Raw genomic sequence first — 16,230 nt, forward strand, 5'->3', positions numbered from 1 at the left:
GTGTTCCATGTTGGGCTCGCGCAGGACCCGTCGCGAGAAGGAGCGGAGTGGCAGCCTCAGGAGGGATCGTGCCCGAGAGGATGTCAGGGCACCACCTGTTAATTGGATTGTGGATAAAAAAAAATAATGTCAATGACCTCTGGGCCTGGCCTTTGTGGACTATGAAAACGCATTCTAACTCGGTGAAAATTGGTGTAGCCATCCAAGCTCTCACAAGTCAAGGTGAAATATATATTTAAATATAATAATACCATTTACAAAAACGGAACGGGCAAATTTAGATTGGATGCAGAAAGTACGGTATATGTACTAAGATATGTATTCAAACAGGAGTGGAGCATGGTGGCATGTTCCCACCAAGGTTATTCACAGCAAAATAAAGAGGATGTTTGCCGATAAATGGAGAAACATGAACATAAATGTAGAAAGTAATAACCATCTCAGATTTGGTAGGGGCATTGTCATTATAGCAACCAATAGAAAATTATTACAGGAAATTATTGCAGGTTATTTTAAAAGCAGATACCAGTAAATTGGAAAGGCATTCAAGAAATTATGACAATTACTCGTACAACTGAAAAAAATGTCTGTACTTTAATACATGGGGTGGTGTGTGTAAATATATCACAGAGGTCAATGGCAGATCTGTATATAACCGAACATTTTATTTAGCTCAACAGAACCGCTCAATCTATGCAAGTATAATACAGGTAACAGGCGATGACAATGGAGAGTCTGTACCATGAATCCACACAACAGCCATGTTCTACAATGTCCGGCTCTGGGGCATCAATAATGCACGCCTTCCTATATGTGGAAACACTTGTAGCCCATACATGAATCAGTCTTAACTTAATTGAATTCAATGTCATGGTCACGTGAAGACAAATGCACTGATGCGCATGAGGCTAGCGTGATAAAGGCTACAAATTGGAGTGTTAGAAGCAAACACGTTGGAATACATCTCGGCATTTTTAATGCAACATTTTTTAAATGTTAAATCTTAATGCATCACAAATGGACGGCAGTGAACGTAACGTTTTCGCACAAGTGGTCATACATTAGATGTCTACTTTCATTTCATTTTATCAAAACAACAATTGCAGATTGTTTCAGAGCGAGCACCGTAATTCATCTGGAACAAAACCCTGAACTCGGGGTGCGGGACCCACGGCCCTCCGTGAGGCCCCCCGTGAGCCTCATGTGGCCCATGACCACGACTGCCACGGCCTGTGGGCCACACGAGGCCTACTACTTTGACGTGTCGCGCAAATGATATCCATCCGTCACCGCAAGCATCTCAGCCACACAAATCGAGTACTAGAGGGGACGAATTTTGACCCAGCAACATCGCGTTTCTTAATTCATAACGCTCAGTAACTTGTGTCGCTGGCGTAACGTTATTTCCTTTCGTTATCATTGGATAACGACGCGAGGGTTTGTGTTAATGTGTGGTTGCCCACCAAAGATATGAAAGTCATATTTGGCCCTCAATGAGGAGAATGTGCATCAGCCAGTACCGAAAACTCCAAAAGGACTCGGACACTTGCCATGAGCAGCCACTTGGTTCATAAAGGTACCTACTGATACTGCATCGTTGTTAAAAAGTATTTGGTTTGTGCAAACAGTTGTACACCAAACCGTGAACAGGAATTCTGCGACTGCTCGTGCAGTCAGAACCATGGCTCTAGTCTGGAAGATCACATTGATTATATTGGTAAAAACACAAAAATAAAAATTGGTTTTCTGTATCGACACAAGCACTGCTTCCCCCCAATGTTCTGTTTGGAATTGATAAAAGCTACCATACTGCCTCTACTTGACTACTGTGACATCGTGTATAAATCAGCCCCAAGTACTGTACTGAAGAAGCTTGATTCCATCTATCACTCGGCCTTAAGATTTACATTGAACTGCCCATGTAGGACTCACCACTGTGATTTCTACATTGGGTCAAACTTAACATCTCTTAATGTTCGACGGCTTGTGCACCAGATCTTATTTATTCACGATGTACTTACAAAAAAATCCGCAGACTACCTGCTGGATCTCCTCTCTGTTTCAAAGAACAAATTCGACCTCAGGTCTTCGCTCAATTACCAGCTTCACATTCCCTATTGCCGTACAAAAACTGGAGGAAGGGCCTTTGCTATTGATGCCCCCAGAGTCTGGAATGCTATTGCCAATAAACTGCAACTTGAATCGCTACCAATGAGATCTTCTCTCAAAACTGCTCTAGAGGAGTTGTACACCCCTAGCTGCCACTGCTATTCATTGGCGTAAAATAAAATAAGATGTTTCGCTCCGGATGACGCTGCAAAGTATTATCTGTATTTTGATTTAGCGTGTTGGTCTTAAAGGTGCATTGAAAAATTTGATACTCCGACCGATGCTTCTGTTGTTGTGGAGTAACTCATGCAGCCAGCTATGGCTCTAGGATTTGTTGTTACATGTTATTTATGTAGTTTATTGTAAAAATTCGGTCACAATCCTTGTGATCACTGTTACGTTGCAATTATGGCTTTATTTTTTGGTGATTTGGAAAACGTTTTTTGGTTTGGACATGTTTGTTTTGTTGTAGTACGGAGTTAGACTGATGGCCTTAATCTAAGTTTTTATGGTTGTTGTTTGACTTGCATCCCACTGGGATATTTTTTACACACAGCATTGGTGTACGGTGCTTTTTTCATGAATATTTTTGCTGTTTTTTTCCATGGATTTTCTGTTTGCACAGTCACATAGCCACTTTAAGATGATTTCCTTGTTCGTGTTTTTTGTTTGTTTGTTGTGGTTGCACCCGATTCAAGAGCCGAATGGCTCACAGGGCTATACCAAAATAAACTGAACTCAAACTGAACTGGTAGACATCAATCGGCCAGCTCAATAACACGAAGGCAGATGTCGTCTGAAACACATTTCAGGAAAGAGTAAATAAAATACAAATACTTTTTCTTTGTAACATTTGAAAAACACGTTAAACCGCCCCAAAAATGCTCACGCTTTCTAAGAAATGAGCAATAATGGATAAAATAATCAAACATTGCATTTTAAGATGATGCATGCGTCCGGTTGCATGTGACAGAATCGATGTACTTCGATGAACACGTGCTGTTGTTGGGGTGGAACAGTGGTGCTGCGGTTAGCGCACTGCCCAATGAACCTGGCAAGACCCAGTTCGATTTCAGGCCACGGCGATGATGAGTGGCGAGTGAGATCTGAACCGGTCCTGCCGCCCGCCGCTCCCCTTTCACCAACTCTCTCACCGGTGTTCTGATGGTCAAAACAACCCCAATAAGTGATATGGCACAGAGAAGCATTGATCCAGTAGATTGACGAAGGGCTGTAAAGGATAATTATGAACAGTACTGCTGCTCGATGAATCGGTTGACATGACGCCTGCGGCCCCGGGGACCGATTCTTTAAAACATTTATTGCGACAATGCATCGAATCCACTGCAGGGTGAATCGTTACACTCCTCATTTCTCAACAGATGAACCGAATTAATTTAATAGATTTTTCATGCTTGGAGAATATGTTCATGATAAACATACATCCAACCATTCTTTTGTATCATCATAATTTTATCCATCGTCAAGTCACTGCTGGATGAAAGCCTCCCAAGCTGCCGGCACCTGTCAAGATCCTGCGGTATAACAATTGACCCAGCATCTACACACGAACTCATTTCATTACTCCATCTCTGCAATGGACGTATTATCTGATCATTTGTATCACATCAGGAAATTCAGTCAAAAGTTTACTTTATTAATCGTGCGCGTATGAGTGAACTGCAACGCATTATGTGCACTGCTAATACAGTAATTACTTTCGAAACAGATTAAACAGAACTCTGATGAGATTAATTTTCAGTTTTCTACGTGTCGACACTTTAGCCATTCCACTGTTGTGTCACGGTTTGAGATTTGCATTCCTTATTTTTTTTAAATCCAGCAATCTCTGAAATATGAATCTAAAAAACCGCCAGTGAAAGTGGTTCACGGCCACATTTCTGAAACAAAACCACTTCCCACCAATAAGTAACGTTTGCCACATGTACCATGGAAAGCGTATAACAACAAAAAATATGTAAACACAGAGGGTCTAATCTTCCCATCAGTGCCACTACACAGGATTTTCACGAACCTCGCCGTGCGCCAGATGCAATTTAAGGATGGATGCTTTTATCCTGCGTGTTTAAATTGTATGTAAGTGGTGCATTCTGGGTTATTTGCAACACAAATGTGTGGGGGGGGGGGTGCACACGCTCACAGAAATGCATCTGTGCACTCTCATGGCATCGTCTCAGTGTTTTCACGGAAATAATTTGGTTTGTGTGCATTGGTGCGAGCGTCCTGCACATTCCACGCACAAATGAATGTCCACCAGGGATGTGCTCTCAATGAATAAAAAAAACTAGAAAATCAGGCCTAAATGTATATTTTTTTTGTAATTTTAAATCGATCTGACAACCGAAAATTACATCGCTGGTATGGTGTCATTCGTACGATTTTCCCACCATAAGAGGTATCGCACGGCATTGAGTGATATCACCATTGTAGTGCAAATACATTTCACGTTACTACAGAGTGCAAATGATCCGAAAGTCCAAAAAAATTCTCAAATTGTGTTTAAATATCCCAACAAAAATTTTCCTAAACTCATCCCTAATGTATACACTTGTGTTTGGATCAAAAATCTATGTTGGAAGCACCCTAAAATTGTATCTCATCATTCAGGAACACAAATCCTGCGCTGTGCATTGCGCACTATGATGGAAAGTTCAAACACTCTACGTTTGCTTAAACATCAGTCACGCAACAAAACTTATCGCGTTAAAACGTAGGATAACACAATACTCTGAGAAAAGAAATGTGATTTTTGTTTCACTCACACACGCACAAGCAAGCACGTTAACAACGGAACGTTCGCGCAAAGAGGAGCTGTTTACCAACTTAACGTCACAAAACAAAATTGACGATAGCTGAGCAAGGTGACCGTTTTTCCCGCGAGTAGAGGCCCCGACGGGGTGGGGGGGAAGCGACGACGCAGTCCACTCGAGCCACACGGTGCACCTCCCATTAGCACGGTTGGCTACGTATGGTGCGAAAGAAGTTCAACATACGTACATACCACGATCACTACCGGAGCCGCACTCATTGCCCAATAACACGCACGCACGCACTGCTGGTGACGTAGAAAACTCAAACGTTGCGCAAACCCGCTTTACATTTCTCAAGTCCAGTGTCCCCCAAAGTCACGCCTCTTGTCTGACCCTTGTGGGTGATTGAAACAGCGCACCGGTGGCAAAGTGGGTTTGTGCGATTAAGTCACACGAAGCTCTTGCGATTTCATCGCTGAAATTCCACGAACTATATCATCGGGATTATTATTCATTTTGAATTTCACGACGTAAAAAAAAGTTTGTAGCACCTGTATAAGGCTGAACTGTTCAATGAAATCCGCGTGAACTACAATCTGCGCGTGGATATGGCAAACGTGAAGTGCATAATCCTTCGTATAATGGGGAGGGCACACCACGAGTCGGTAAGGGCTGTTGTCTTTCGCCGCTTCAGTTTAAGGTGTCACAGTCATGTAAACCGACTTGAACAAATGCACTCTCACGTTAAACGAGGGTTGATATTTCGTAAGAGTCAGGAACTTTTAAAAAATTCACAACACGACGAGCCGGCGCGGATCCGACGGCAAAGCTTTGCCGCGGTATTGCCGATTCCCCCACTTTAACCACCAGCACGACCGACGCACGTCTGTCACCGTGACGCCGACGTGAAGGCCCTGTCACGGAGGAACGCCGGTTGGGCACGCAGCAATACGTAGTCGTGCCACAAGCCGGACCTCGCCGTCTACCGAGCCACGTGCACCTTCCGTGGCACGCTCTGGTGACGTTCCGCAGCCAGCACGCGGGTCAATGTGCAAAACGCCCGTGACGTCCCGAACTCCAACTCGCCGTCGCTCAGCCTGGCTCAATTCCTCCAATGTCTGTGCGTTAAGTTGGGATTGCTGTTGTTGGGATTGCTGTTGTCGGGGTTGTTGCCGTTCCAATATCCGTTCCTTCATGCTGGATTTGTTTGGCCCGCGTTCTAGCCTTGCGTTTACGCCCGTCCCCCCCCCTCCCCATAACATGGTGAGCAAGCCGCCTAAAATCTCAGTGGCCTATGTCTTCTTTCCCTTCGATCGCGATCCTGGCTTCATGCTCAAATGGACAGGTTCTCTTCGGCCACCCTAGGGACGACTGCTGCGGCACCTGGGCAGCTGTGGGTGACACTGTGCGGGGTTTCTGTGCCACAACCGATTGAGTGACGTGCTGCAGACAAGCGGCGCAGCTCCGCGCACATGTTCATCGGTACAAGGGAGTCTGATCAACGCCTTCGGTGAGCACCCTGTATAGACCACTTTTATGTTATACCGACAGGCAGCGGTAGATTGCTTTATCGATTGATATCAACTGACCTAGCAATACATGCATTGAAGCACGCGTGTTCATATCGATTTTGAATGTAAGGGGATCACATCGCCCCTGCAGCCACTAGAGGCGCTACCACTCACCGTAATGTGAAAAAAATATCGATTGCCAATCAACAATTCCTTGAATCGCCGTGGGGGGAGATCATTTGCCAGGGACTGGTTGACACAGAAAGAAATCTATTTTATGCTGCCAAGGCCTATTATTTTACATTGAGAGCCAGTAAGGGTCTGTAAAGTGCACGCAGTTTGCTAAGCATACACTCCTGCAGCAATATAACCAACACATGGCACAAACATCCTGTTCTTGTTGTTGCCGTCGTCAGCCTGGAACTTCCCAGCTGGGGCAAGGCCCTCGCCCACAGACACCTTGCAAACAACCCCCCACGCGGGACACCCATTTCAAGAGAAACGAACCGGATCTGCGGAATCACCGATTCTCTCCCTAACTGCACCGACCGCATTTGTCCCGCTCCGCGAACGCGCGTTGGGATGGTGTGCCCGCCCCCCGCCCTCTCTCCCCCGCGAGGCACCGCGCTACGGCTGGCAGCTGGTGGCGGCGACTTCCTGGTAGAAGCGCGCCACGAAGCCGGCGTCGGCCTGCTCCAGGCGGTTGAGGAAGCCGTTGCGCTCGTCCTCGCTCCAGCTCTCGAACCACTGCGTCCACAGGCGCAGCTGGCACTCGAAGATGCTGGGCGCGCGGTCCGACACGCCGAGCGCCTGCAGCCCGTCCAGCAGCGCGCACAGCTTCCCCGGCGTCGCCTTGAGCACGAGGTCGCGCAGGAAGCGCTCGCGCTGCGGGCCGCTCCAGCTCTCGTACCAGTGCAGCACGCACTTCACCTCCTGCGCCGTGATGTACGACGTGATAGCCGCGGCCTCGTCCTCCTCAGACATGGCCACCGGCACCTGGAAGCGCGTGCGAACAAACGCAATCAAACACCACAACGACAACGGTAACAATAACACAAGATGACCGTTAACGTCCTTGTGCAGAATATAAGCCAACAACGTTGGCTTATATTCCAACAACGTTGGCTTATATTCCTCCATGAAAAAAAAATATTTAAGTATTTTTTTAAACACCCTCTCAGCCACATGGCCTTCTGAGAGTTGTTTTTGTTCAGCAGCATCAGCTCAACACCAGTAAACTGTGAACCGGCTCCAACATTCAGTGTCTCATTAGCAGTGATGCTCGTTTGAACCAATGCTGGTGAACTGCCAGATGTTTAGGCAAAGACCCTCTCTGTTACATATGGGTCCTCAACAATACTTAAGTTTTTTTTTTACACGAAGGGACAGAAGTGGAAAGGAGGCGAATAGTCACCTTATTTATTTTGTTACTGATATTCCCCATAGTTGCGCCCATGATTAACTGCGTTACAAATACAGTAGTTGAGTCACAGTTGCGTGCAGACATTTTTATATGGTTGCTTTAAACCCAACGGTATACACTCTAAACAGCTCGATTGAAACGCAGTCTTCAAGACGCACCTCCCCGAGTGAACAACGGAGAAGAGGGCGCATCTTACAATCCGGAGAAGGCCGAGTCTGTGCCCCTTCGAGGCTGATGGGCCGCACCTCAGAAGTCTGATTGTCCGAATGTTTGCCAAACTCATGCAGCAGCACCAATTGCTCCGTGAACAGGCAATATAAATGAAATTACAGGTAGATTAAAAATAACAGCCGATTTTTCTTACAGTTGCCGAGAGAGCTTGCCATTGTGCATGACTGATGTTAGTCATTTACAGAGAGAGTTGAATAGTTTTGGTTGGGGAGGGTTGGTGGTCAGATGATGGATTTCGACAAGCTGCTATTCGTCATCCGCATTTGGATTTATTTTAAGGCATACCAGGAGTCTCGACATTGTATATTGAATTATTAAAATAAATGTGTTGAGATGCCAGCCATATACGACATCAACAGGGTTATACACAGGGCTTTAATTCTCACCGCATATTTCCTGGTTTGCTGGTAGACTGGAGATGGCTCATGACTTAGAGCCACAGCCATAGCGAGAAGAATGACGGATGCAGTGTGCCAGGTATAATAGTAAGTAATATTACTATTATAAAAATGACGTTCAAGGGACAAATTCTGGTAAAATGCTACTAGGGACTCGAGATTTTAAAAAGGTCAAGAGGTCATCATGGCCAACGCCACTAGAGCCACCAAAGCCACCGGAGCCACCGTACCTCATCATCGCTCTCATCTGGCAGAGCCTATGACAGAGTTAACACCCAACCCCATAAGTCTGCTCTTACCACACCCCACCATCTGGCTTTAGGTCCACCCTTTGGGTTTTCCCCACTGCGTTTCCGATCTCGGTAGCCTTCCATTTCCCTTCCTGCACATTTTTCCCTATCGGCAGCGATCTCCTCTTCCGCATTACGTTCACAATTTTTCTCTATCGTATTCTAGTTTTTACTTTCAAGTAGTTTACCCCGTCCTCCCAGGAATTTCATAGCATTCTCGGCATGCACCTAAGTTCAAAGGGTCAAAGCTTCTTTTATAGGCGTTTTAGGGAAGGGCAATCTCTCTGGCCTGTGGAGCCGGTGGATACAGAGCGGAACGTAAACAGACATTTAAAGACAAGAGCACCTCAAACGTTTACGAGTAATTAAGGCACCAGGCCCCGTCACACCACACTGCCCCAGTGGCCCCTCTTCCTGTACTGCTGTAGCTGGCTTCCCCAGTGCTCCATCTCGAGTAGGGGTGTCAAACACACGGCCCGCAGGCCGCACCCGGCTCACCAAGAGCCTTCCTCTGGCCTGCCATGTGTTTTAATAAAAACAAATTTCAAACCTTCTACTCAAATACAACCTGAACTTAAACCGGCCATTGAAACGGGGGACTTGGTGTGCCCTGTCGCAAAAAAACAACAACTTTCTTTTCCCTCGCTTTCGGGTTTTGAATGGGAAAATGAATACCATATTATTATGCTTTTCATTTTCATCGACCAAACTGTGTGACCCACAGGAGGTGCATTTGAATCCAAACCGGCCTGCTTTCCAATGAAGTTTGACACCCCGATCAGGAGCCATACTTCGTCCCCTTCCCGTCCCCTGCAACACCGACGTCCAGCCCTCATGGACAAAACACGAGTCCATACCGACACCTGTGCCATTTGCATCAAAACTGCACGCACTCTCACATCCCGAGCCCCCTCCCTGCCCTGCTCTAGAAATCATCGCTGCCGCACAGGGGCATCCATGCAACAATGTGAAGGGTCAGTCTGAAATATGAACCTCACACGAGGCTGGGTGACTCAGAGGTCAGGGCGCTGAACTGGCAACCACAGATACCCAGAGTTAGAATCCAGGCAGCTGCCTGTCATTAAATTAGGTTCGCATGTCTAGAGAGTTGATTGTCTCAGCCTGGCCACCAATGACTGCACACAAAAAGCCACCACAGTAAACTTGGTTCTGCGCTTAATTTGGCTGAATTCCAGCTCTAAGAATGGAAAATAACGGTTTGAATGTAATTTGTTAAACGTGTTTGTGGTGAGTGAGAAAGTGCTGCCCCCTACTGCGTTCATCATAAGTCACTTGCAGCGATCTCAGTGGTGGCTCTGTCATATCCACTTCCATGGACTCCACTGCTCTGTGAGAGATCCGAAGGATACCTCATCTTATGATGACATGCAGAGCATCGTCAGGATTATTATATTTTATTGTTATTTCTGATTACGCTCGTTCACCCAGGAAAGCCTCACTGAGTCTCAAGACTCTTTTTCAGAACGGTCCTGCCAAGTTTTCACAGTATGGGGGCGATGTTGCCACTGTGTGTAATGCCAATTGAGTCAGGAACGTATTGCTGTGAGGCGTGAGTGTTACCGCTGCCCATAAAAAATTTTTGTAGAAAAGCAAAACATTTTTTCATAAAAATGTGAACCTGACAAGCACACACATGCATGGCCAGCAGCGAATTTCTATGCAATCAGACACCGACCACTACATCATTAATCAAGACCACCTCCACAATCTGTATTACCACTGTTGTTGTATCTGCCCCACACACCCCCACGCAGCAATCGAAGGAGCGGGTATATTTTTGTCAAGGTCATCTCACCGTTTCAAAAATATATTTTTAAATACTTTTTTTCAAGGTCAGAGCGATTTCAGGGCTGTCAGAAATCGGACAGCTCGCTCGCGAAGGATGCAGCCCGCAAGCCCAACGTGTGAGCTCATTCATGCCGCCCCATCGGCTGGTGCCGCCCCACTTGCTCCACTTGCCTTACCCACGTTCTGAAACGTCTGCAGACGCACTGCCCTTTTGAGCACGACTTGACGTGCGTGTGAGACACTTTCCCGCACCAAACCTCGCTTGCCCGGTGTCTCCTCCTGCCCCCTCGTGCCGTGCCCAGCGCTAAGTTGCTTGTGAGCAACCAGCCGTTGCCGCTGCTCCGTCTCGTGCCGTGCAGCTCTTTCGTGAACCAAATTCGTTGTGGTAATGTTCTTTGTCGTTATAACATTCTTACCCCGTGCCCCGACTGGACATGTGTGAAAAAGAGCTTTATAGCTCATCGGATTCCTCCAGTGTAAATAAATATTCGGATTCTTATTCTGAACCTGCTGCTCGATGAAGGCCACCATGCGGGTCATGAGGATTATTTTACCATACTTCACCAGGCTAGTCAGAGCTAGTCGGTGAAGTTGGGGCACACATATGTTCGAACACAGTACAATGGATTTTTTCTGCACTGCCCTCTACTGACAATGTAATACAACGCCTGTTTTAAGCACGGTGGGTCTCATCTGAGCACTAGCCAGGCTCACACCTGCTTAGCTTCTAAGAGTAAAGGAGATCAGGCACATTCCGAATGATTTGGTCACGGGCCCTGCTTCCACAATAGAATGATTGAGCTTAAAAGAGCCATGCTGTTTCATGGAAAACTACATCTTTAAGAGATTCATGAATTCATAAAACACTGCTGAACGATGAGCATAGATATGGATGGCTGTAGTCTATACGACCACCGAATGCTGCAGGTTCTGTTTAACAGTGTATGCACTGCTGGTAATACGTTAAAACCAGTCCGAGTTTACTTTATTTGAACAAGATTTGTGGGGAAAGTAGAGGTTTTCCGAGGACCATGGGTTGATGGGTACCTTATTCTGGTGAACAACACATGCCAAGTTGATGATTTACATGTCTATTAAACTCTAACACTTTATAGCCAGCGTATATAAATGGTGCAGTGCTCAGTGTACTTTGCAATGAACTTGGCGGTCCAACTTTTGATTCCGGGCCACAGCTGGTTTCACTTGCGAGTGATATCGAAACTAATTCTGGGCCTCCCTCTTTACCAACCTACACTGACCAGTGTGGTGAAGTATGGTTAAACAATCCCACGACCAACATGGTGTGGGTAGGACTTCATCCAACAGAAGAGATTGACAAAGGGATAAAAAAAACTATTTTTTACTTTATATACAAGATGATTCTTATCTACAACTTTCGCTACTCTATAAGGGTTGCTCATCATGATAATCTTCCAGTTATCCACATACTAAAAAGGACATCTAAGAGGAAGATGGCTGCAGACTCACCAGAATATAAAAGTCACCGTGCCTGTGATGTTACACGCAAGATGGTATTTTCGTTTGGCACGTCACAGTGCGTGCGCGGGACACGCGTGACATGACATATGCCGAAATGTTAGCGGCGGGTCAGGGTGACATCAAGAATAGTTGGGTGGAGTTGTTTGGACACAAGTTTACTCAGAAAATCGCACACGTGAGGCAATGCTATACTCAAACGCTCTGCGGTTTGCGGACGTCGGAGACCACATCAAGTTTTTCATTTACATATTCTTAGAGTTGGAACACAAACGGCTCCCACCGGAGAGACACGAAACTGAGGGATGAACACACTCAGGAATTCTGGGCTGCGCCGAATTTGGCTCCTGCACAGAATGTATTTATAAAGGACGTGGCTGGGTGGCTCAGGGACCTTTCCCTGTGTTGTCAGCGAGCACTTAAAAGCTGGGTTAGGCTCCAGGCCGCCCCCAGTGATTGAATCGGGTTCCCAAGGGTGGCGAGTTGACGTCTCAACCCACTCACTCACAACAGCCTAAAAACTAAAAAATATAGCTGATGGCCACTGACAGATGTAAATTCTAATGGCATCATGGAACAGCTATGAAGAGCAAATGTGGCACATAGTTGCACTAAAGCTTACAATTATAAAAAACACAAACATTTAAAATTATCAAATTTGGAGCCCATATTTGTTTATCGTGAATTCTAAATTTCTCAACGTCTCAGGCTAAACACTCACAATAAATTTTCCCCATCACCAGCGAACCAAAGTCAGTAGTCTTTTATGGAGTGTGACACTAAAGCTGCCTGCTTTCCAGTTACTAATATGAAGTGGTTTTTCACTTGACTCAGCATAATCCAACGCTGAGGATTACACATTTTGATTGCATTGGGATGCCAAGAACGCGTCGCAAGAACACTTTGCGGAGGAGAAAAGCGGCGCATGGACCGAGTGTGGAAAAAGGAAGCTGAAGGGACTTCAACAAGTAGTGCAGTGGTGTCATCTTCCAAGGCCATTCTCTGACACCACGTGGTACACTGCTCTCTCCTAAACACGGTGTCGATAGAAAGACCAAAAGGTGCGCACGTCTTCATATAAACCAGTTAGTAAACCATGAGCCGTGCAACTCAAATTGCGGATGTCCCCTTCACATGCGTTTCTGTCGTCGCGATTGTGTAGTCGCAGACGTCTGTCACATTTCTATCAGGGCCCTATGGTGTATAGTGCAGTCTCTAACTACCATTCATTCAATCTCTCCCTCGCTCTCTCGCTGCTGTGAAGGAGGGCTATTGCCCGAAACTCCGTCTCTATCACCGCTGCACGTCATTTCCTTAGTCGGGGCAGCGTTATTGACGAATGCGTTGCCGCGTTGTCATCTCGTTGTGTCTGGCCGCGTGGCGCGATGGTGAAAGTGCTCGACTCACAATTGTAACGTCGGACATCCCTCCCCGGGGGTCACGTTAACGTCCTTCCAGCGTCAAAATAACTGGGAGTGCGCCCCACTTTGTTGGAAGTGCCCGTCCGGTCTCCCTCTGCGTCTGCGTGTAAAATCGACGCCACGCCTGCTGGGTAAAGTGTCACCGTCGTCGCTCGACGCGAGAGAGGCAACTTCGGCGGCGAGAGATCGGCGGGCTTGTGCCAGCGGCGGGCGCTGTTGCCGTCTCTTGGCTCGCGTGGCACGAGGGGGGTTGGATATTGACGAGGACCGCGTTGCCGTGGAAACCCATCGCGGCTACATTTACCCGCTTGTGACGTCACGAGACAGCGGCCGGCACGTGGAGTGACGTCACTCGGCGTCAACATGTGACACACCACGAATAAGATTCTCGCTGGAAAGAGCACAGAACACATCATTCGCGGCGTTCTGGAGGATATAGGTAACAAAGTAATTTCGCAATGTCTCCTTCATTTCACATGAAAACAAAGGCAGTTTGTTGACAAAGCCCACTGACCAAGCGGTCTCTGGGAGTGGGTAATCTCAGCAGCAGGACGTGCGCTCCCAAAAACACCACGGGGCTGATGGGACGTGTAAAACACCCTTGTTTTGTCTCTGCGGAGACATCAGAATATGTATTTATACTGGAGGAACCCGATGAGCTATAATGCTCTTTTTCACAGACAGATGTATGGAGCCGTCCGTCCGTCTGTAGTGTTACTTGGTCTAAAATAGAATCACCTATTGACGACCTTGCACTTGTTTAAACAATTAACAAACATTGTGCGGGGGTTAGAAATCTGGACCAGCTCTCAGTCGCCGTGCACACGAGGCCGTAGAGAGACACAGAGGCTCGGAAAAGACAACAGCCTGATTAAGGGAAGCTGCGGCAGTGGTGGCGATGATGGTGGTGGTGGTGAAAGTGGTGCTGGTAGTGGTTGCTGGTCGTGGTGATGATGATGACAGTGATTATGATGGTGGTGCCGATGGTGATGATGATGGTGGTTGTGGTGAGGATGATCGTGGTGGTAATGACGGTGGTGGTAATGACGGTGAAGGATGTGGTGATGCTGGTGGATGTGGTGATGCTGGTGGATGTGGTAATGACGATGGTAATGATGATGGCGGTAATGACGATGATGGTAATGATGATGGTGGTGGTGGTAATGACGGTGGTGGTAATGACGATGGTGGATGTGGTGGTGATGATGGTGATGATGATGGTGGTGAGGATGATGGTGGTAGTAATGACGATGGTGGATGTGGTGGTGGTGATGGTAATGACGATGGTGAAGATGGCGGTGGGGTGTAATGAGGGTGGTAATGATGACGATGGTGGTGATGATGGTGATAATGACGATGGTGATGATGGTGAAGATGGCGGTAGGGTGTGATGAGGGTGGTAGTGACGATGGTGGATGTGGTTATGATGACGATGGTGGTGATGATGGTGGTAATGACGATGGTGACGATGGTGGTGACGATGGTGATGATGGTGGTGACGATGGTGATGATGGTGGTGGTGATGATGGTGGTGGTGATGACGATGGTGATGATGATGGTGGTAATGACGATGGTGATGATGGTGGTAATGACGATGGTGATGATGGTGGTGATGACGATGGTGATGACGGTGGTGATGACGATGGTGGTGGTGATGATGATGGTGATGATGGTGACGATGGTGGTGATGAGGGTGGTAGTGACGATGGTGGATGTGGTGATGATGACGATGGTGATGATGGTGGTAATGACGATGGTGATGATGGTGGTGATGATGGTGGTGGTGATGACGATGGTGGTGGTGATGACGATGGTGATGGTGGTGATGATGACGATGGTGGTGGTGATTACGATGGTGGTGGTGATGACAATGGTGATGATGGTGGTGATGAGGGTGGTAGTGACGATGGTGGTGATGGTGGTGGTGATGATGGTAATGACGATGGTGGTGATGGTGGTGGTGATGACGATGGTGGTGATGGTGACTCGTCCTCGCCTCAAGCAACCGCCCACCGAGCTGAGGCTGTCTCCATGGGCCCGGCCTCGCCGCGCCTCAGTTACATAACCCGGCCCAGCAGCACTCGATCGGCCACAACAGCGGCAACGACAGCGGCCACAACACCTGTCCACACCTCTCTCACCAAACAAACACCTCTATCCCTCTCTGTCTGCACCCCCACGATATACCCTCTCTCTCTCTCCATCTCCCTCCTCCTCGTCTCCCACCAACCCTCCACATCGCCATCTCCTCTCCCCCATCTCCCTCAACATCTCCACTTCTCTCTCCCCGTCTCTCCCAGCCAGCCGTGTCCACACCCTCGGCTCTCTGTGGACGAGCGCCATCACCTCGACGGGGCAGGCAGTCTCCTCGACTCCCCCTCCCTGCTTCCCGCTGCCGATGTCGCCTTCACTGCTGCCGATGTCGCCTTCACTGCTGCTCCACCGCCGCCGCTGCTTCTCCCGCCGCGGCTGCTGCTGCTGAGGAGGAGGAGGAGGCGAGGAGCCCTGAGGACTGCGCCTCACGCCGCCCTTCGGACTCGCGCCGCCTCCATCGCCACCATCGCCGCCACTGCCCCCCCCCCCCCGGATCTTCCGGACTGGGGAGGGGGGAACTGCTGCGATCAGAGGCGCATGCCGGGGAGCAGTGCGGGAAGCTCCTCCCACGTGGCCCGCGCGTGAGACCCTCACGGGCAAGGCGTGAGAGACTCACGGGCAAGGCGTGAGAGTCTCACGGGCAAGGCGTGAGAGAGACTCACGGGCAAGGCGTGAG

General features: G+C 47.9%; 1 protein-coding gene across 3 annotated transcripts in view; it reads right to left on the reverse strand.

Moving 5' to 3' along the window:
- Positions 1-575: 575 nt before the first annotated feature.
- Positions 576-16,230, reverse strand: part of C31H14orf119 (chromosome 31 C14orf119 homolog) — a 21,461-nt gene continuing 5,806 nt past the window's right edge. Inside the window, exons 1-2 of one of the 3 annotated variants that reach the window (XM_032964205.2) lie at positions 15,807-15,913; positions 576-7,387 (exon numbers count right to left, since the gene is read on the reverse strand). In XM_032964205.2, coding sequence (XP_032820096.1) covers positions 7,019-7,375 — 357 coding nt within the window. In that variant the 5' untranslated portion in view covers positions 7,376-7,387; positions 15,807-15,913 and the 3' untranslated portion in view covers positions 576-7,018. Of the gene's footprint in view, positions 7,388-13,446; positions 14,886-15,806; positions 15,914-16,230 lie in introns of those variants that run through there. The other 2 variants (XM_032964204.2, XM_076071158.1) reach the window with 2 other exon arrangements.

This window comes from Petromyzon marinus, chromosome 31 (assembly GCF_048934315.1).
Source record: "Petromyzon marinus isolate PM22_M1 ecotype Great Lakes invasive population chromosome 31, UKy_Petmar_22M1.pri1.0, whole genome shotgun sequence".
NCBI lineage: Eukaryota > Metazoa > Chordata > Hyperoartia > Petromyzontiformes > Petromyzontidae > Petromyzon > Petromyzon marinus.